General features: G+C 38.6%; 1 protein-coding gene and 1 pseudogene across 3 annotated transcripts in view; one reads left to right on the forward strand and one right to left on the reverse strand.

Moving 5' to 3' along the window:
- LOC307096028 (equilibrative nucleoside transporter 1-like) overlaps nucleotides 1-2,837 on the reverse strand; it is a 69,740-nt pseudogene extending 66,903 nt beyond the window's left edge. Inside the window, exon 1 of the transcript in view lies at nucleotides 2,798-2,837. The product of the transcript in view is annotated as an equilibrative nucleoside transporter 1-like (transcript). The remainder of the gene's footprint in view (nucleotides 1-2,797) is intronic.
- Nucleotides 1-11,081, forward strand: part of AGTR2 (angiotensin II receptor type 2) — a 35,145-nt gene extending 24,064 nt beyond the window's left edge. Inside the window, exons 1-3 of one of the 2 annotated variants that reach the window (XM_079765194.1) lie at nucleotides 6,444-6,553; nucleotides 6,698-6,759; nucleotides 7,980-11,081. In XM_079765194.1, the coding sequence (XP_079621320.1) occupies nucleotides 8,016-9,104 (1,089 nt within the window). In that variant the 5' untranslated portion in view covers nucleotides 6,444-6,553; nucleotides 6,698-6,759; nucleotides 7,980-8,015 and the 3' untranslated portion in view covers nucleotides 9,105-11,081. Of the gene's footprint in view, nucleotides 1-6,443; nucleotides 6,554-6,697; nucleotides 6,760-7,979 lie in introns of those variants that run through there. The other variant, XM_079765195.1, reaches the window with a different exon arrangement.
- Nucleotides 11,082-23,142: the final 12,061 nt, after the last annotated feature.

The raw sequence follows: 23,142 nt of genomic DNA on the forward strand, positions 1-23,142 counted from the left end.
TATTTACAATAAAAATTCTGCTTTTAGGTATAGATTTTACAAATCTATACTGAAAACCATGAATGCCAAATATCTGTAGGATAAACATCTAAAAACTCAAGTAGTCTCAGAATTCCCAATTATAAGTTTCTTGTTTTTCATTTCCTTGGAATAAAGACCCCAGAATCCTTCTAGAACACTATCCCCAAACTTCCTGTCATCTTGCTCTCTCTGCTAATTTTTCTAAATAATTTATACCTCAAAACCGAAATATATTCAATGCTGTACAACTTTATATTGCTTTTCTATCCTTTTAGGAGCCTGAGGGAGAGGTTGGGGCAAATCAATCCCTGAAACAAAGTCAAGTAACTATTTGTTCTTATAATTCTGTCTGAACTGATGGCCTGTTTTGAAGATATTATTTCACCCCATTCCCTCTTTCTTTGTTGTAGGCACAAACAGTGAGGCATTGTTCCCCCTATCCCATTCTCCAACTTTGAGAATTTGTCTAATTAACCAAACAAAAGCTTGAATGTCAAGTCCCTGGAGCAGGGTCTTGACTATAGTTCATTAGTAATAATAATAATCTATCTATATACTAGTAAAAGGCTAATATGCAAAGTGTCCCCTCAGGAGTTTAACCAGGAGACCGGGAGTTCAAACGCTTGCTATGATGTGCATTGACCACCAGGGGGTGGCGTGGAACGAAGGAAGGTCCCGGCCAGCAGCATGCAGCTGGGGAAGGAAGGCCCCAGTCGGCAGCCAAAAGGCCCCATCAGCCCTGATCGCTGGCCAGGCCTAGGGACCCTTCCTGTGCATGAATTTTGTGCTCCAGGCATCTAGTATCTAAAATATCTTTATGCCAAAGTGGCATATTTTGAGGTGGTATATTCTGTTACTCTACATATCAATTTATTCAGATAAGTATCAATAGAATTGGGTGGCTACCACAAATTAGGGTTTAGAGAGGCAAAACTGATGGAGGGAATGGTTTGGGGGATTCATCAATCTAACTTCTAGAATGATAATCTCTGCTATAAGAATTTTTCAGTAACCAGTTTTTCTGGTCTGATTGCGTAGTCACCAAGCTAGATTTCCCCTTTTTATTGATATCAGGAAGCAGATGAAGAGGGTGCTTTAGACAAGGAACACAAACTTTATGGTCATTGGAAAGTACAAATTAAGTAGAGAAAGAGACAGATTAAATAACAGAGTGCATTGTGGTTACACATGGGAGAACTCAGTGATGCGCAACTCAAAGGGGTGGTTGCACTTGGGTTTATATAGCATCTTAACAAAAGGATAATACATTTTTAGAGAAATGACAAGATAAAGGAAAACAGGCTTAGGCTTTAAAGTGGCACACTGCAGGAAGGTAAGTATATGGGGGAAATTAATAGAAGATAGGATTCTTTAGTAAGGTTGGTTTTGTAGATTCTTCATGGTGCACATCTCTGGGCTGATAAGAGTCTAGAAGTTCTCCTGTCCATTAAGAGTTCTGTTCTTGCCCAGCTGGTATGGCTCAGATATTAAGTGTCGACCCAGGAACCAAAAGGTCAATGGTTCGATTCCCCTTCAGGGCATATGCCTGGTTGTGGGCTCGACCCCCAGGAGGAGTGTGCAGGAGGCAGCTGATCAATGATGTTTCTCTATTATTGATGTTTCTATCTCTCTCCCTAAAAATCAATAAAACCACATTTTTTAAAAAAAGAATTCTGTTCTTTCTGGTAAGGAAAAGTGAGATGTGTTTACAAATTTGTGTTCTGCTTTTAGGCAAATGAGGGAGGGCAGAGAGTTTTTTCTTATACCTGTTTCTCCTCAATTGTTTCTAGCTCAAAATAATCTTTATGCCAAAGTGGCATATTTTGAGGTGGTATATTCTGTTACTCTACATATCAATTTATTCAGATAAGTGGGGGGAAATGTCAGATCAATTAGCTAATATTTTGAAAGTGAACCAAAAATATAGACAATTTTCAATTTATAATTCCCCTCGTTGGGTTATATAGCATTGAGATGCTATTTGGTAAAACTAGGGTGCCTCCTGTGAGATCCTGGTCTAAATATGATGCTCAGGCCTGCAGATGCCTTTGGAGCAGAACGAAATTGGAACTCTTCCCTCTCCTTATATTCTTGGGACCAGATTCAGCTGGAAGCAACTGGTCTCAGGAATGTACTGAGTCAGGCATCCACTTATTTCATTGCATGGATTCAACCTTGTTAACTGATTTAATAGTCCTTTGGGTTACTCTCTATGTAAAGCCTAGGCAGCCAGTCAATTTGATGTACTCATATTGGCCATCTTACCGAAGTTTTAGGCTGGTTTGTACAAAACAGTCATTCTGATTGTTAGCTTTGAATAGAGGACCTTATTTTTTTCTGATTTGTTTTCAACCTGATGTTCCTGTTTTCATTATTGTGAAAACTAATGACAGGCACAAAAAGAATCTGCAAAGACGTATTAATAATGAGCAGTCTTCTTAATTATCCTCCTTTCAGGGATCCCCAGGTTTGGAAAAGTCCAGTGGCAATTAAAATAAGGGTTCATTATGGGTAAGCAAATTGAAGAAAGATTGGTATTAAGTGTGTGCGCATGTGTGTGTGTGTGTGTGTGTGTGTGTGTGTGTGTGTGTGTGTGTTCAAGTTGGGAGAAATGGAAATTCTATCGGTTTGGTTAGGGACTTAGAGAGGTGGCTGCGGTGGGGGAAAAGTAAAATGTGAAAAATTTAAACTAGCCCTAGCTGGTTTGGCTCAGGGGATAGCATGTTGGCTGGCTGACTGAAGGGTCCCGGGTTTGATTCGGGTCAAGGGCACATACCTGGGTTGCAGTCTCGATCCTGGTCCCCGTCGGGGTACATGCGGGAGGCAAACAGTCCACATCGATGTTTCTCTGTCTCTGTCTATCCCCTCCCTTCCACTCTCTTTAAAAATCAGTGGGAGCCGAAACCGGTTTGGCTCAGTGGATAGAGCGTCGGCCTGCGGACTCAAGGGTCCCGGGTTCGATTCCGGTCAAGGGCATGTACCTTGGTTGCGGGCACATCCCCAGTGGGGGGTGTGCAGGAGGCAGCTGATCAATGTTTCTCTCTCATCGATGTTTCTAACTCTCTGTCCCTCTCCCTTCCTCTCTGTAAAAAAAAATCAATAAAAATCAGTGGGAAAAATCCTTGGATGAGGATTAACAAAAAACAAAGAGAGAGAGAGAGAGAGAGAGAGAGAGAGAGAGAGAGAGAGAGAGAGAAACTTAAAGGAAAGCCCACATATATTTAAGCCTTCCATGATCTGCACCTGACCTTTATAACAAGGGCATGTATATTCAGACTTTTGCATTTAAATAATTCCTTTTCTCCCTTAAAGTCTCATCTGTGTTTGTGAGTGGGAGTAAGAGAGACAAATAAGGTCTTTTTCTGAACCCTGTATCCTTCTAGAGAGGTGAAATTCCTCTTAAGAATGTCTTTTTTTAAAAACCTGGTCTTTTAAACTATACTCTTAAGTAATCTCACAATACATAATAGGTATTCACCAAAAAACCTTAATTTAGTGTGATTTACCATTGTTTAATTCTGCTAGCCAAGTTATACTTGCCCTGAAGAGCTGCATAATTTATTCAAATGACCCGAGGCTTTTTAAAGTCAATCTTCCAGCAGAAAAATTATCCCCTGCCCCCAGGAGAGTGAATTTTTTTGTGTTGTACTGTTTCCCATGACTGACATTTATTTGACTCTCAAGTGTATTTACATTGTTGGATTAATTTAGAGTTCTTTGCTGAATCAATAACATGCTGTATTTCTTGCTTCAAGTGGTGTCAATATTATTGTTATTTTCCCCTTTTTTACTTTTTTTCTTTAATTCCCTGCAGTTACAAAATTTTTCTTTGACTTGTGAAGTTTTTTACTCCTAAAATTATGAAGAAACAGAGTAAACGCCCCTTTTAATGTTCTGGGAAATGTGTGCCTCTTTAAACTTCATTTACGTCACAATTTACTGTAATGAAGGACAAAAGCCCTAGACAAGGTCCCCTGCTCCTCGGGGGTGTTCAAGGCTAGGTCTCCCAGAGGCGAGCCTGCAGTTTTTTTCTCACAAGTTTATAGCTCACCTCCTGACTGTTTCTTTGCAAGGGGCATGAGAGGGGCCTAGAAATAGAGCAGGGTGGGAAACTGACCCATGCTGACCACTCAGGAGGCTCTGGTCTGGAAAATTCCCTTGTATGTGGCAAAAACAAACATTTGTAAAGGAGGGAGAGACCAGGCTTAAACAAAGAGTGAAAGCATTTCCCATTTCAACTTTTCTGCCCGTAATCATATGTGTTTGTTCATTTGTTTCCCAAGTCTGTTTCTCACCAATTGGACAGAGCCTCCACTTTAATCTGTCCAGAGCATACGAAAAAAAAAATAGTTTGAGATTTAATAAAATGGTGTGTATACATATTAGGAGCATTTTTTTCAATATTCAAACTCTACCAAAAAAAAACCAAAACACACCACACGGAAATGGTGTGCCTCTAACCTTTGAATCTACTACATTTTCCAGGCAGTGGTGACCACTTCTTACTGGTGCCATCTGCCTGTGTACAGCAGGATTGACTTCAATGTTAATGGAGAAACAGAAATGTCAAAAGCATTTGTTTTGTCTCATGTCATTTGTAATTTTGTCTTCTTAACCTGCCCTCTCTCCTTCATTGTTCCCCTTCTGCTTAAGTCCCCAGATACTTCCTCAGAGCCTCCCGGCAAGCGAACACAGACACACTGTGACTGCTACCAGACAGATATGATCCATAGAAATAACGGGAATCCTTATACCCATTTACGTGTCGTGGCTTCTCTGGTTTTCTGTACTCACTGTCATAAACTAGTCAGTCCTTTCGTCTCTCTATGGTCTTCATTTTGTGAATAAAATTAAGAAAAATATCTCCCTGCCCTAGCCGGTTTGGCTCAGTGGATAGAGCGTTGACCTGTGGACTCAAGGGTCCTGGGTTCGATTTTGGTCAAGAGCACATGCCTGGGTTGCAGGCTTGATCCCCAGTAGGGGGCGTGCAGGAGGCAGCTGATCAATGATTCTCTCTCATCATTGATGTTTCTCTTTCTCCCTCTCCCTTTCTCTCTGAAATCAATAAAAATATACTTAAAAAAAGAAAAATATCTCCCACATAACAATCCTTCAAAATTTCCCCCTACTTTAGTGCTTTTTAACAGTTAGTGAATGGGCAGCAGTCACTTTCTGTAAATGTTGCAGGTTTTCTTTTTTCCAGGATAGTAGGTGACTTTAAAGGACCAGCTAGTACTCCCTCCTGTAGTATGGAGGTTAAGAACATGGCCTCTAGCATTAGATGGTCTCGGTTTAAATTCAAATGTCCTCATTTAATAGTTATGTGACCACATAAAAGTTAAACTCTGTGAGTCTTAGTTTCCTGATTTGTAAAATGGAGTTAATATTAATAGCTTATAATGGCACCTACCGCGTGGCAGGCACGGGTTTAAGCACTTTAAATACATTAGCTCGTTTAATTTTGTAACTTCATGATGTAGGTAATTAACATCATCCCCATTTCTCAGATGAGAAAGCTGAGACACAAAAGAAGGAAAGTAACTTGGCCAAAGTCATAGAAGTAGTAAGTGGTATAGCTGAGCTTGTGAAGCCAGGCAGTTGGATCCGAGGTCATTTACATACCGGTATGCTACATTGCCTCTCTATTAATACCAAGCATAAAGCATCTAGCACAACGTATGGCACATAGAGTTTATTGTCAACTAGCATTGTCACTACCTTTTCTTTCTCTCTTCCTTTTGTTACTCTTGCTTTTATTGGGCTGATCGTGTAAGGTTGATCACTGCAGCCCCCACAAGAAGAGAAAACAATTTGATCTAGGCTTCAGTTGCTGCCTTACTCCTTCTTCACCTTGTGTGCTTTGTATTTAAACCGCAAATATGACAGAGACCTATGAAAGGGAACACCAAATGTTAATACCTCTTTTCCAAAACATGAAAATTATATCCCTCCTATCACCACCGCTCCAGCAACAAACTAACAGAAATTGCTTAAAGCAAGGGAGAAATTTTAGAAATTCTAGACTTCAAGTCACATTTCTACTGTTCTTTAATAAACAGGGGTAAAGATTTTAAAAAGTAATGAAGGTTACAAAGAACATTGGGGGACAATGACACTGCTACTAGAATAAATTCCCTAGTCTCCACTCCTTAATGCATTTTAGAATGCCAGATTCAGGGAAGAAGAGAATATTCTATAAATAATTATATTCTTCTTTTCAAGTAAGTCACTGCCTTCAAAATTCTCTAACACATTTGTGGAAACTTCATTTTTTTTGTTTGAGATTTATTTGAATGAGCTGTTATGATTGGAGACAGTGAGAATTTCAGATTAATGTTTTGCAGCCAAAAAAAAGCCCTGGAAAGCTGGCAAGTGTTCATAAGTCAGCCCTAGAATTATGTAGGTTGAAGGCTCCCAGTGGACAGACCGAACATATAAGAAGGAAACCAGAGATCTGGTGCTATTACGTCCCTGAGTCTAAGGGAACGAGTAAGCACAGAATTAAAAGCATTCTTCAGCCTGAAGTTTTAAGGTAGGTCTGCACAATTTATATATACAGCATTTGAACATACATTAAATGAAAATATTTTTTTATGGATGAACTTTACTTTTTCTCTGTATTTTAACACTGTATTTGCAAAACTCCTAAATTATTTAACTGCTGTTTCTCTTACAGGAGTGCACTGAGGAACTAGGCAAGCTGGTTTATGATACATAAGTTTAAAACTTCAACAACCAGTAAGTCTTCAAGTGGGTTTTTAAATATTTTTTATGTTAATTTATTAGGTCAAGATTATGAGAGAATGAACTGTAGGTAAAAATGAGAACTTTGCTGTTTATTATGAGATTCTTTGGTGATTACATTTTTCATAGAATACTTTATTTTTATGTATTTTCAAACTATGTAAAGTAATAGTCTTCCTTTTACTTTGTTTACCTTCAGCTAATTTTCTTTTGTTTTAGAATAATGTTGCTTCTTAAAAACACACACAATAGTATCACAAAAACTGAAACATTGATTATAACATTTGAGAGCCATGTAGCAATGTTACTACTTAGTTGTGTTAAACTTGAAAAGATACCAAAAGAAAAATGATATAATTATATATGATTAATCTTTGATGTTCAACTCTTGCTTCATTGAGCAATCAAAACTATGTCTACTTGACCCCAAACTGGATTTGGCTATTTAAAAAATAGATTAAATTTAAATAGATCTAAAACTCATAGTCTCTATTAAAATGTGAATAGGGGACTTTTAGAAATATGCATGTGTTCTATAACTTCCTTTTACTTATATTATTATTGTGAAAACAATGGAAAAGTAGAACTAAATAAATTATTTTTTAATTAGTAAAAACCAACCATAATCCCCCATCCCAATATATTCCTTTTGCATATTCTCTTTCAATCTTTTGTGCACTTACTTATTTTTTCCATAGCTTATGTTACTTATATTTTCCATAGCTGTGATGATTTGTATATAATTAGTTACTTGAATAAGGCATTTTTCTATGAAATAGCAGATAGCAGTGTGTTTTTTAGAAAGTATATATAGACTGAGATATGTGCTCAAGTGTTTTTGAAATATTAACTTTTCTTATTCTTGATTCCTTCTTGTTTCATGCATTTCCTATCCTAGCTAACCTTTTGGAATATTAATTTTCATTAAACCTCTTGAAAATATGAAAGGATGAGAAAAATGTAGTTTTGTTCAGAATTTTCAGTCCCTGATGCTGCAATGTCTTAACTTGTTGGTACTAGTGAAAAAAATTCTTTTTTTTTCCAAGAAGTAAAATCCAATCTTATTTTATGTCATGGTTCTGTTTCCTGATGTTTTCTATAATCACCCACCTTTTTTTTTTTTTTTTTTTGCTTTTAACAAACTTTCAAAATGCTAATGACTCGATGTCCTAAATTCTGTAGATGTTCTGAGAGTTCTTTTTCTATTTTCATAGAAGGTGGTAAAAATTAAGAGCTGCTGACATTTCAACATGAAAGGCAACTTCACCCCTGCCACCATCAACAAAAACGTCACCAGCAGTCTGGACTTCGGACTTGGGAACATCTCTGGCAATGACTCTACCTTTAACTGCTCACATAAGCCATCAGATAAGCATTTAGATGCAATTCCTGTTCTCTACTACATTATTTTTGTGATTGGATTTCTTGTCAATACTATTGTGGTTACACTGTTCTGTTGTCAAAAGGGCCCTAAAAAGGTTTCCAGCATTTACATCTTTAACCTGGCTGTGGCTGACCTACTGCTTTTGGCCACTCTTCCTCTCTGGGCATCCTATTATTCTTACAGATATGACTGGCTCTTTGGACCTGTGATGTGCAAAGTTTTTGGTTCTTTTCTGACCCTGAACATGTTTGCAAGCATTTTTTTTATCACCTGCATGAGTGTTGATAGGTACCAATCTGTCATCTATCCCTTTCTGTCTCAAAGAAGAAATCCCTGGCAAGCATCTTATATAGTTCCCCTTGTTTGGTGTATGGCCTGTCTGTCCTCATTGCCAACATTTTATTTTCGCGATGTCAGAACCGTTGAGTATTTAGGAGTGAATGCTTGTGTTATGGCTTTCCCACCTGAGAAATATGCCCACTGGTCTGCTGGGATTGCCTTAATGAAAAATATCCTTGGTTTTATTATCCCTTTAATATTCATAGCAACATGCTATTTTGGAATCAGAAAACACTTACTGAAGACCAATAGCTATGGGAAGAACAGAATAACGCGTGACCAAGTCCTGAAGATGGCAGCTGCTGTTGTCCTGGCATTCATTATTTGCTGGCTTCCCTTCCATGTTCTGACCTTCCTGGATGCTCTGGCCTGGATGGGCGTCATTAGTAGCTGTGAAGTTATAGCAGTCATTGACCTGGCACTTCCTTTTGCCATCCTCCTGGGATTCACCAACAGCTGCGTTAATCCCTTTTTGTATTGTTTTGTTGGAAACCGGTTCCAACAGAAGCTCCGCAGTGTGTTTAGGGTTCCAATTACTTGGCTCCAAGGCAAGAGAGAAAGTGTGTCATGCCGAAAGAGCAGTTCCCTTAGAGAAATGGAGACCTTTGTGTCTTAAATATGAGAATGGATTACAGGTCATGGCTATTTGGTTTGAGGTCCCCTTGAATTATCTTTTAATGGCTTTCGTAAAATTAGTTTTCCCCCTTAATGTAATCTTCTCTCACTGTTCTAGAATAGGAAACTATATGTTTTATCCTCCAGTGATGGTCAGAAATTGACCCCTCCCCCCTTTTATCTGGTCTATCAATACAAGACTGCCATTGGGCAGATATCCATAACCTAGAAGTAACTAGGAATTTATCTCCAATTATAATTGATTGTGAATGGGTATTTGGGGGTTCAGATTTCTCCTTGACAAATGCTGAAGTTTTTAAAAAATGTATATTTTTATTGATTTCAGAAAGGAAGGGAGAGGGAGATAGAAACATCAATGATGAGAGAGAATCATTGATCAGCTGCCTCCTACACGCCCCCTACTGGGGATCAAGCCCACAACCCGGGCATGTTCGATTCCTTGACTAGGATCGAACCCAGGATCCTTCCGTCTGTAGGGTGGTGCTCTACCCACTGAACCAAACAGGGTAGGGCTGCTGAAGTTTTATTAAATTGGTTTTTATATCTGTTTTCACCAGGCTTTCCTTTTCAACCAAGGTTAGTCTTTTAACTCATTACATTATTTACAAGAAGACTTCATGCTAAGAGAGAGACACTATACTTCTTAATGAAGTATACTGCAACAGACTGGTACCAAATTATTCGGGTTCCAGGAATATATACTTTTTACTTTAAAAAATAGTAAGAGTAATAATCCTTTTACATTTCACTTGAGCATAGATTTTTATTTCATATAGCTACATATTTAGTAGGGCTAGGAATATAGATTAGATCACATGTACTCCTACATTTTAGCTTATTTTTACAGTTATGGAAAGTAAGATATATAGTAACATAGATTTTTAAGTGTTCACTGAACTCCGAATAAACACTTTTTAAAATTTTATATCCATTTTAACTATTGTTTGAAGGTTTCTATGTTTTCTGATAATTTCTTCAAAACAATAACTAAACACTGTGTAGTGTTTTAAAATGTAAAAGGTCACTTTTTACATCCTTGACCTTTTAGATGTGGTGCTTTGATATATAGGAAGTTGACTTGACTTTTATTATTGATGTTTTGGTTCTGAGTTGCTTCTCACAATATCTGGGTGGCTTCTTTAAATCTTTAACTTGTAATAAATAAAGCCTTACCTGGCACAGGAAAAGGTAATGTCAGAATAGAATTTTGAGACCCAGGGAGGACCAAGAGATCCAGCAAATGACAACTTTGTTGTCATGCAAAATCCCTACCTGTCAGGGCAGTGCAATGTGGCTTTAAAAACAGGGTAGTTTTAACCTGTACCTATGAATACTGTTTGTTCCAGTATTTATGGGATTCTGTGGAACTCTTTTAAACCAATAGCTGGTTCATAGATGTCCTTCTTAAATTATTAGAACTCCTAAATTAGAGAAGTACCTGAAACTGACTGAGTTATCTAGAGTTTACTTAGAATATGAATCCTATTTTTAGAAGTTAGAGATTTCATTCTTCAGCAGCCCATATGTATACATATTATATCAGGTTATCTAGGACCTTCCTAGACCAGTGGTCGGCAAACTCATTAGTCAACAGAGCCAAATATCAACAGTACAGTGATTGAAATTTCTTTTGAGAGCCCAAAACTGACTTCTGGGCATGGGCCACGAAGTTTCAATTGCACTGTACGTGTGCACCCGCACGTGGTATTTTGTGGAAGAGCCACACTCAAGGGGCCAAAGAGCCGCATGTGGCTCGCGAGCCGCAGTTTGCCAACCACTGTCCTAGACCAATGCTGATCTCTGAGGTAGCAACAAAGTTTCAGAGGCTTAGTGTCTCTGCAAGGTTCCAGGGCTACAGATAAAAAAATCCTCTCGCTCCACTTTCTGGGAAACTCTTAATTTCATGTAATCTGTTATTATCAATAAAAAATAGCTAAATGTATAACTAACTATGACTTCACATTTTAAATAATTTTGTAAAACTTTGAATATAAATAAAATCTTTAATTGGAAGATCATGTTTGTTTACTTTTTTATTTTATGACTTCCAGGTATAGATTCTTATCTTCTCTTATATCTGTATCCTCCTTATAATTTCCACTGATACTTCTTCGTTTCAGCCCCTACTTCTGGCTTTTTGCCCTTCTCTTCTAGTTTCCCTCTCTTGAGTTTTCAGGGAGAGGGAGAGAGAGAGATAGAAACATCAATGATGAGAGAGAATCATTGATTGGCTGCCCCCGGGAATTGAGCTCACAACCTGGGCATGTGCCCTGACCGGGAATTGAACCCTGACCTCCTGGTTCATAGGTCCATGCTCAACCATTGAGCCACACTGGCTGGACTTGAAATTCTTTGGGAAAATGAGAGACTTCAAAATTACAAATAATTGGTATGTATTTCTTATTAAAAATCAATACTCTCTTGTTGAAAAATTTTAACTATATAGATAAAAATTAGCCATTGAGACAATCTTTGTTAGCAGTATGAGGTAAGATTATTATATAAATATAAATATAAATATGGACACAGATTATCCTATATAATAAAAGGCTAATATGCAAGTAGACTGAATGGCGGAATGGCCCATCACTATGATGCGCACTGACCACTAGGGGGCAGACGCTCAACACAGGAGCTGCCCAATGGAGGTCAGTGCGCTCCCACAGGGGGAGCACCACTCAGCCAGAAGCTGGGCTCACAGCTGGCGAGCACAGAGGTGGTGTTAGGAGCCTCCCCCACCTCCGCGACAGCACTAAGGATGCCTGACTGACGGCTTAGGCCGCTCCCACAGGAAGCAGGCCTAAGCTGTCAGTCAGAGATCCCCCAAGAGCTCCTGGACTGCGAGAGGGTGCAGGCCGGAACTGCCCCTGAATGCACAAATTTCATGCACCAGGCCTCTCTTTATCCATATTCATATTTCTTTCTATTTTTACCTATTATCTATAACAGGGTTCCTCAAACTTTTTAAATAGGGGGCCAGTTCACTGTCCCTCAGACCGTTGGAGGGCCAGACTATAGTTTTAAGAAAACTATGAACAAATTCCTATGCACACTGCACATATCTTATTTTGAAGTAAAAAAACAAAACGGCAAAAACACCCGCTTGTGGCCCACGGGCCGTAGTTTGAGGATGCCTGATCTGTAAGCTACATTCTTCATTACCCTGTGGTACATTTCATTTTTTAGGTTAAATTTTAAAACACTTTCATGAGGTATAATTGACATATAACATTCTATTAGTTTCAGGTATACAATGTAATGATTTGATATTTGTATACCTTGTGAAATGTCACTACAATAAGTCTATTTACACACACAAAGTTACAAAGAATTTATTTTGGGATGAAAACTTGTAAGAGTTATTATCATGGCAACTTTCAAATATGCACTACAATATTATTGACTGTAGTCACCCTGACTATACATCAATTACAGCAATATAGACCATTACATCTCAATGACATTTTATAACTGGTATTTTGTACCTCTTGACCCCTTGACCCATTTTGCCCACCCCCCAAACCAACCTCCCTGTCCTCCTACAACCACCATTCTGTTCTCTGTATGTATGAGTTTTGTTTTGTTCTTTAGATTCCACATGTAAGTGAGATCAGACAGTATTTGTCTTTCTCTGTCAGACTTATTTTACTTAGCATAATACCCTCAAGGTCTAATCCATGTTGTCACAAACATTTCTTTTGATATTCAAAATATTTTATCTCTAAACTCCCATCTGGTTTACTAGGACAATTTCTGTCTTCCCTTGTTGTGTCCTCCTTTCCTATGATAAGTCCCAAATCCTCATGGCTTTAAGCAATCCAAGAGATTTCACTTGGTTGTTGCTGTCCAGTGGTGGAAAGATTGCAAAAATCTGATAAGACCACTGACCCATTTTCTGCAGCTGTTGTTGCTACATTATAAGTTGGTCTACATGAGAACATATGGTTCATTTAGTTCATTTATCTGTGCAGATTCCTGTCCACTTTAAGGAGTTTCTAAGTGCTCAAGCCACCTGATAAGGGTGTAAGAGAAAAAAAAAAGAAACCCTCTTTTTCCAGTGTTACGCTCATTTATATCTAATGCATGCTACATTGGACCAGGTCTCAAACACATTTTTATTTGTTTAGTATCTCCATGGAGCCAGGAAAGATCATCAGAAAGTCAGCAGGAGAAACATGCCATACCAGGAACCAGTCCTCTCCTTTCTTAAATGAAGCTGTTCTATAAGCTAGAGTCACATTTCAAATTCCTTCTCAATAAAAATAAGTATCCCTGGTTGGCGAAGTGGGTGGTTAGTAGGGCTGATGTTGCTTCTTGATTAGTAAGTCTCATCTCAATGCATAAGATATACTGTAATAACTTTGAACTTCTTAGAAAAAGAATTTAATTCATGATTCCCTTCCTTTCAGAAGGCCCCTTTACCAATTGACTCCTCCCCCCAAACCCCAACCTCAATATACCAATATGTATGGGATATACATATTGGCATAACTCCATTTGCCCAAAAAGTTGGAACCACCATACCATTGTCAAACTGCCAAATTTTCCGTTATAGTTTTCTCTCTGAATAATGGATTTCTACATACTCTACATTTGTTATCACTGAAATGATAATTTCTTAATAAAAAATATATTCCAGTGTTTTTTCCCGTCTTAGCAACTTGAAATATTCGTGGATAGCAGTTAGAAATGGTCTTACTGGGTATGCTATTATCTATTGTTATGGACTGAACTGTGTCTCCCCAAAATTTATATGCTGAAACCCTAACCTCAAATGTGATTGTAGTTGGAGAAGGGCTTTTAGGAAGTAATTAAGGTTACATGAGGTCATAAGGATGGAGTCCTAATCTGATAGGACTGGTGGCCTTATGAGAAGATGAAAAGAACTCTCTCTCTCTCCACATGCACGCATTGAGGAAAAGTCATGTGAGCACACAGTGAAAAGAATGCCAGAAAGAGAACTCGCACCAGAATTCAACTATGCTGGCACCCTGGTCTTGTACTTCCAGCTTCCACAACTATAAGAAAATTAACTTGTGTTGTTTAAGCCACCAAGTCTATTGTATTTTTTATGGCAGTCACAGAGGACTGATACAGATTTTAGTACCAAGAATGGTTCTAGAGGAACAGAATTTTAAAGATGAGTTTTCTGAATTAGTTCTGGGGTTTCTGGAACTGGCTCTCTAATCAAGCTAGTCTTAAAGATGGTAGTGACTCAATTTCTAGTAGTAAAGAGAGTACTGATAGTTCATGACATGATCTAGCAATGTACATATACAAAATATCATTATTGGATATTTCTAATCAACCACTTATAAGAAGCAAGGAGCCAGGTAGTTGTGTACAGTTATGCACTGCAAAATGATCTTTCAGTCAATGACAAACTATATATACAATGGTGGTTCCATAAGATATAATGAAGCTGAAAAATTCCTATCATCTAGTGATATAGCCATCATAACATGGTAGTACAAGGCATCACTCACAGCTATTAATATAGTATAAAGATATAAAGAAATATTTTTGTACAGCTATGCAATGTTTGTGTTTTAAATTAAGTGTTATTACAAAAGAGTAGAAATGTTAAAAAATTAAAAAGGTTATCTCTGTATGACTTATTTCACTTGGCATAATACCCTCTAGGTTCATCAATGTTGTCATAAATAGCAAGATTTTATTCTCTTTTCCTGATGAATAATATTACATTACCTATCTAAATATCTATCTATCTATCTATCTAATCACATATCTTTTATCCATTAATCTATTAATAGACACCTAGGTTGATTCCATATTTTGGGTGTTGTAAATAATGCTGCAATGAACATAGGGGTGCATATATCTTTTCATATTAATGTTTTTATTTTATTTGGATAAATACCCCAAAGTGGAGTTACTGAGCTACATGGTAGTTTTATTTTTATTTTATTTTTTGAGGGACCTTTATACTACTTTCCATAGTGGCTGCACCAATTTGCAATCCCACCAACAGTGTCTGTGAGTTTCTTTTTCTTCATCACCAACACATGCTATTTGTTGACTTTTTGGTAATAGCTATTCTGAGAGGTGTGAGGTGATACCATGTTCTGTTATTTTTTTTTAAATTACAGTTTACATTCAGTATTATTTTGCATTCACTTCAGGTGTACAGCATAGTGGTTAGACAAACATATACTTTACAAAATGTTCTCCCGCCCAATATTTCCAGTACCTACTTGGCACCATACACAGTTATTATAATATTATTGACTATTTTTCCTATGCTATACTTCACATCCCCCTGACTATTTTGTAACTACCAATCTTTTCTGCTCAATCTCTTCATCTTTCTTCACCCAGTCTCTCAACCCCCTTTTTCTCTGGTAACCCTCAGTCTGTTCTCTGTATCTATGAGTCTGTTTCTGTTTTGTTTGCTCATTTATATTGTTCTTTAAATTCCACATATAAGTGAAATCCTATGGCATTTGTCTTTCTCTAGCTAACTTATTTTACTTAGCATAATAGTCTGTAGGTCTATCCATGTTATTGCAAATGGTAAGATTTCATTATTTTTTATGGCCGAGTAATATTCCATTGTATATATGTACCATCACTTTTTTATCCACTAATCGATTGATGAGCATTTTAGGTTGCTTCCATATCTTAGCTATTGTAGATAATACTTCAGTGAACACAGGGTTGCATATATTCTTTCAAATTAGTGTTTTGGATTTATTTGGAGAAATCCCCAGAAGTGGAATCACTGGGTCATAATGCAGGTCTGTTTTTAATTTTTGAGAACCTTCCACACTGTTTTCCACAGTAGTTGTACCAGTCTGCATTCTCACCAACAGTGCATGAGGATTCCTTTTTCTCCTCAGCAACACTTATTTTTTGTTGATTTATTGAGGATAGCTATTCTTACAGGTGTGAAGTGATATCTCATTGTGGTTTTAATTGGCATTTACAATATAAACAATGATTTAAAAAAATGAAATGCCTAAGCATAAATTTAACAAGACTATTGCATGAACTTTATAAGGCAACTTTAAAATATTGATGACAACAAAAGAATAATTATTGGATAAATGGAAAGGCATCCCCTGTGTTTGGATAAAAGGCACCATGTTATTGATGTAATTCCTCCATAATTTAATTATACCGTTAATATGTTCTAGTGAAAACACCAACATCATGGTGACACAAGCAAGATGGGAGAATAAGAATCCTTGCATGTGTTGCCTCACAGAGACACCAAGTTAACAACAATGTATGAACCAAAATACCTTTATGAGAACTGCAGAACCAGTTAAGAAATTGTAGTACCCCAGGCCAGTGCAAAGTTGAAACAGTCAGATTGAAATAGCCAAGAAGAGTCACTTCATGTTACCATAATTGACACTCCTCTTAGCTGGCATAGTTCAGCTTGGTTTCTGTTTCCTCTCTCAGAGGAGGGAACAGAGGAAGAGAAGACTTGGAATGTTTGTCCAACATTCTGGCTTTTTGGAGAAATACCTGAGGGAGTAGTTTCTTTCTCATGTGACTTGGAGCTCTAACAGAACAGACATAGTTTGGATGCCAGGGGCTGCTAAAAGCAAGGGAGAGTGGAGGCAACTTGTAGCACTAGAGGGACTGTAGACACGAAGACTAAGCTTGGGTTTGGCTTGGTGCCATCAGGCGAAGGTACCCAAATGTGGCTTCTTCCATGGGAGAGATGAAAAAGAATCAACTGTGCATCTGATGTTCTAGCATTTTGGAGAGCTACCAAAGGGACTGGTAGCTCTTTTGGAGCACTGATGGAGAACTGGAATAAATCCTATCCCTCGGGGCCACCAATAACCAAGAAGAGTGGTGTGGCTTGCTGCTATAGCAGCAGAACCAAAGGCAGACACTAGAGAGAGCATGAGCTCCTTAAAAAAAACCCCAGCAAAATTCTTTAATTGGAAAATTGCATACACAATCCCAGATAATTTAATTCCCTCCAAAAAAGATTTCAGAGGCCATTGAATTTCTAGCCAGGCTAATTGGTGAAAGTTTTCCCCGTTATGAAGCCAGTACATTAAAAGTGGTAGAGGTGGCTATTTCTTCAAATGCATAAAACCCAGTAAAAAAATTACAAGGCATATGAATAAACCAGGAAATAAGGTCCAATCAATTGCATAAAATAAATCTCTAGAAACCAACCACAAAGAAATGGAGACCTATGAATTATCTGACAAAGAATTCAAAATAATTGTCTTAAGCTGAACGACCTACAAGAGAACACAGATAAACAACTAAAAAATCAGTAAACAATGCCTGATCAAAATGAGAATATGAAGAAAGAGATGGAAAGTATTAAAAAGAACCAAACAGAAAGTTTGCAGCAGAGTAATATAAAAAAGAACTGAAGCCCGGCCAGCATGGCTCAGTGGTTGAGCATCTACATATGAACCAGGAGGTCACAGTTCGATTCCCAGTCAGGGCACATGCCCAGGTTGCAGGCTCGATCTCCAGTGTGGGGAGTGCAGGAGGCAGCTGATCAATGAGTCTCTCTCATCATTGATGTTTCCAATTTTCTCTTCCTCTCTGAAATCAATAAAAATATATTTTTAAAAAAGGAACTGAAAAATTCACTATTGGAGTTCAACAGCAGACTTAATCATGGAGAAGAATCAGTGACTTTGAAGAGAAGTCACTTAAAATTATCAAGTTAGAAGAGTAAAAAGAAAAAGAATGACTGAAAGTTAAGAAAGCCTAAGGGACTTTTGGGGCACCATAGGCAGGTAGAATGCTAGCTACCATTGGTAGGGGCATAGTGACTCAGAGAGAGTATGAATGGTGCTTCTGGGTTATAGTAATGCTATAATTCTTGATCTGGGGGCTAGTTACATGAGTGTGTTTAGTTTGTTAAAAAGTATTGGGGTGTATACTTATGATATGTGCACTTTCTGGAAATGTATTACACTTTAATATCCTGTTTAAAATGAAGGGGAGTCCGACTGGCATGGCTCAGTGGTTGAGCGTTGACCTATGAACCCGGAAGTAACGGTTCAATTTCTGGTCAGGGCACATGCCTGGGTTGCGGGCTCAATCCACAGTGTGGGGCATGCAGGAGGCAGCCAATCAATGATTCTCTTTCATCATTGATGTTTCTATCTCTCTCCCTCTCCCTTCCTCTCTGAAATAAATAAACATATATTTTTAAAAAATTTAGTGGGAAGCTGTTCAAATTATACTATCATGAAAAAATATTGAATTATAAAACAATTTTAGTATGATTACTTAAAAAAAGAGGGACACCTTGTATTTACATACTGTATATCTATGTAAAGTAAGGAAAAAAAACTAGCTGTATCTATGCTTAAATATTATTTCATTCATTTGTTAAGGTATTCAAAAGATGTTGATGGAGCAAATGTTTAAGTGCCAGGCACTGTTTTAGGTACTTGGGACACATTAACAAAACAAAACAGAAAAAAAAAATTCTGTCCGTAGAGCTTATTTTCTAGTGGGGAAAAAGTGAGTTTGGAAGGTTGGTGGTTCATGTGTATGTTTTCCCTCTATCCCTCCCTTCACACTGGATTTTTACATTTAAGTACACTCATATTTATGTATTACTATTGAATTAAAAATGTAAACATTTAGACAGATGGAGATAATTATCAAATTAATCTTTTGAGGTGAGAAGAGAACAGACAAATATGCTAAATGGGTTATAAACTCCAAAAAAAATCAGAGAACTACTTATATCTTTGAGGAGACAAAAAAAAAGACAATGAGTGATGATCAGTGGTCCAAGAGTGTTGTAGGAATGACTTCTATGTCTCTGTAAGGCTTTTTTATTTTTACCAGAAATAAAAAATATTTTTAATAATAATAAATTCTTGTTAAGTGTCCCAGGATTACACAAATATATTTGTACCTGGAGACTTTATAAGAAATTACTTGGTTTTCCAGAGCAATTTAAATTTATTGTTAAATTCCATAGGCAAAATTTTTAAAACTAAAAATAAGTATTTTTTACATGCATAAGATAATTTTTAAAACATATGGTTAGTACTAGTTCGAAGACCACTGGAAAAGATTAATCTCCCAATACATTAAAATAGGCTATTCCAAAGGGGAAAATGAATATGGCAAAAAAAAAAAAAATAGTTTTAAAAAGATGAACATCGTCCTGGCCAGTTTTGTTTAGTGGTTAAAGCATTGGCTCATGGACTGAAGGATGATGGGTTTGATTCCCAATCAAGGGCAAGTATCTGGGTTGCAGGTTTGATCCCTGGCTCTGGTTGGGGCACATGCAGCAACCAATCCATCTCTCTCTCACATCAATGTTTCTCTCTCTTTCTTCCCCTTCCTCCCTTCCATGCTCTCTGAAAAAGCAATGGGGAAAAATCCTCTGTTGAGGATTAACCAAAATTAAATAAACAAATAAATAAGTAAATAAATAAAGGGAATAGAAAACAAATAATAAAATGATTATTTTTACTGTCTTATTGCAAAGATTATAATAATACGATATAATACTGATAAAGTTTTGGGGAACCAGGTACTTTACTATGCTCCTGGTAGGATATAAATTGCAACACATTTTATGAATAATACTGAGTAATATAAATAAAAATGTAACAATTACAATACTTTTTAATAAAAAATTTCAACCTTATAAATTTATCTGAACAATGTAATTTGTCTAATTTATGAAGGTTGCATACACTTTGTTCATCACAATGATGTTTTTAAAGGTAAAAAACTAAAAACAACTTGAATAACAAAAATAAGCAAAATGAATCATTATCTATTGATATGATATTATTCTAGTAAAGATAAGGTTTAAAATTGCAAATATAGATATTTATTGATACAAATATTCACAAAGGAATGTATGTGAAAAAAAGGTTACAAAATAAAATATCATACTGTTCCATTATTGCAGAGAAAATTATTTTGTGTTCACATTGGACAAATAATTCTATCTAATAAAAGAGTAATATGCAAATTAACCATCACTCTGCCACACCCACAAGCCATGCCCACCAGCCAATCAGGAGCAAGTATGCAAATTAACACAACCAAGATGGCTGCGGCCACAGAGCGAGCAGGAGGCTTGGGTTTCCCCAGCAATGGAGGAAGCCAAGCTTTCCACACACCCTGGCAGGCCCAGGCCTTCACTCAAGGCTACAAAGTTTCAATTATAGAAGATAAATAAATCCCAACAAAAATGGCGGCAGCCACGGAGCGAGCAGGAGGCTTGGCTCCGCTCAAGGCTACAAAGTTTCAATTATAGAAGATAAATAAACCCCAGATACCAGGGCCTCCACTTGGGTCGCTGGGGGGCATGGCCGGCATGCAAACCACCACAGGCCCTTCACCCAGGCCGCCCCACACCCCAAGGGAACCCCCACCCTGATCCGGGACACCTTTCAGGGCAAACCAGCTGGCCCCCACCCATGCACCAGGCCTCTATCCTATCTAATAAAAAAGTAATATGCAGATTGACCATCACTCCAACACACCAGATGGCTTCCATCATGTGTTCAAAGATCCTGCCTCCATGTGGACACAAAATGGCCACCACAAGATAGCTAGCAGGGGAGGGCAGTTGGGAGGGACCAGGCCTGCAAGGGAGGGCAGTTGTGGGTGATCAGGCCAGCAGGGGAGGGCAGTTGGTAGGGACCAGGCCTGCAAGAGAGAGCAGTTGGGGGTGATCAAGCCTGCAGGGGAGGGCAGTTAGGGGTGACGAGGCTGGTAGAGGAGGGAAGTTGGGGGTGACCAGGCCTGCAGTGAAGTGCAGTTGGGGGGGGCTCCAGGCCTGCAGGGGAGGGCAGTTAGGGGCATACAGGCTGGCAGGGGAGCAGTTAGGCATCAATCAGGCTGGCAGGGGAGTGGTTAAGGGGTGATCAGGATGGCAGGCAGAAGCGGTTAGGGGCAATCAGGAAGGCAGGCGGGCAAGCAGTTGGGAGCCAGCAGTCCTGGATTGTGAGAGGGATGTCGGACTGCCCGTTTAGGCCCTATCTTATCTGGATCGGGCCTAAATGGGCAGTTGGACATCCCTCAAGGGGTCCCATATTGGAGAGGGTACAGGCTGGGCTGAGGGACACCATCCCCCCATGCACGAGTTTTGTGCACCAAACCTCTAGTTCTATATAATAAAAGCCTAATATGCTAAGTGTCCAGTCATCTAGTTGGCCATTCAACCAATCAAAGCATAATATGCTAATGATATGCTAAGGCCACTCAACTCCTTTCTATGACATGCACTGACCACCAGGGGGCAGACTCTCCAACTGGTAGGTTAGTTTGCTGCTGGGGTCCGGCTGATTGAGACTGAGCAACACGGGCCAGACATGCCCTGGAGCCCTCCTGTGATCCCTCCCCAGCTGGCCAACCTCCCACGTCCCTCCCTGGCCCCGATCGTGCACCGGTGGTGTCCCTCGGCCTGACCTATGCTCTCTCACAATCTGGGACCCTTTGGGGGATGTCAGAGAGCCGGTTTCAGCCCAATGGCAGAATGACCAGTTGCTATGACAGGCAATGACCACCAGGGGGCAGATGCTCAATGCATGAGGTGCCCCCTGTTGGTCAGTGTGCTCCCACAGGAGGAGCACTGCTCAGCCAGAAGCCAGGCTCATGGCCAGCAAGTGCAGTGGTGGTGGTAGAGACAGGAAGCGAGGGCTTCTGGACTGCAAGAGGGCGCAGGCCTGCTGAGGGACACCCCCCCCCAGTGCACAAATTTCGTGCACCAGGCCTCTAGTTTAAAAATATTTACCAAAGTTAAAAAATATGTAGCATGTTCCCTGCTACTTCCCTTTCTACATTCATGGCAGACATAAGTAGTGAAACTGTCCATATAAGCCTAGGTATGGTCTCAGAAACCTTGTCAATGCCATCTTCAGTGTAGTTATTATAAAGCAAGCAAACTTGGCACTTGAAATGAAATATTTTGACATCCTTTACATACATCAAAATATTAATAATGGAGGATAATATTTTGGGATTAAAAATTTTCCCATTTTATTTTCTAATGCTATTTAATGAGTTTGTATGACTGATGTATTTTTAAAATAAAATTTAAGTTAAAGTTTGTTCTCTTGAAAAGTAACCAAGTAGAGTGATATAGGTGAGAATGGCAGATAAAGGACCTCTGAAAATTCTCTCCTCCATGACAAAATGAGAACACTGACAAAAGTTGTCAGAATCAACTTTTTCAGGCCTCTGGAAATTAACCAAATGTTTGGACCATTCTGTAGTGTGTTTATTTTTTTAATGGTTGAACAGTGAGCCTTGTGGCATAATAACATGCCCTATACTTATGGCCCTCTCCCAATCTCAATGCTAGCCTTGAAATTCAAAAGCCCACAATCCTGGTGAAAACTAAGAGCCTAATAACATCCATTGGAAAAATCAGAATGAGGTTGGAGCTCTTTCAAAATCCCCCTTTCAGCAAATTGCTATTATTTGACTTGTTTGGCAGTTCCCTGGATAACCCCAGTTCAAAGGCTTATCTTTACTTGACCTGACTGAGAGCTAACCCAATGTGGAAATCCTTTTCCTCAAGGGTGATGCTGAAACCAATTACAGAGAAATAATTAACTTTGCAGCTGCCTGAGGTCGTGGATAACAGTTGAAGCAAACAATAGACAAACCATAAAGTTTAGAAAGAAAAGCTGGGGAATGAGGTCCATAGGGGCTTTGAAAAGCTCTGACACATCCTGGAAATTTAGAATGCTATGTGCATGCCCAAGGCTGCGCACAGCTGTGCACATGCTCCGGAAAGATTTGAGAAGGCACTAAGCTTTCAACTCTGGCTGATCTTGAGGTTCTGCACACTCAGGAAATGAAAGCTAAAGCAGAATTGGAAATTGCCCGAGTGTTGATGTTATTCTCCAAGATGCACACAGAGCTCCAGGCAAAGATCGGAATACTTAATGGTCCAAGTGCTTAATGAAATCTTGATCCAATCATTAGCTGACCACTAAGCTAACCAAGCAGAGACACAGAATACAGACTTTACAAAATTAGTTCAGAATGTCCATAAATAACACAACACCACCACC

Source organism: Cnephaeus nilssonii, assembly GCF_951640355.1.
Source record: "Cnephaeus nilssonii genome assembly, chromosome: X".
Classification (NCBI taxonomy): domain Eukaryota; kingdom Metazoa; phylum Chordata; class Mammalia; order Chiroptera; family Vespertilionidae; genus Cnephaeus; species Cnephaeus nilssonii.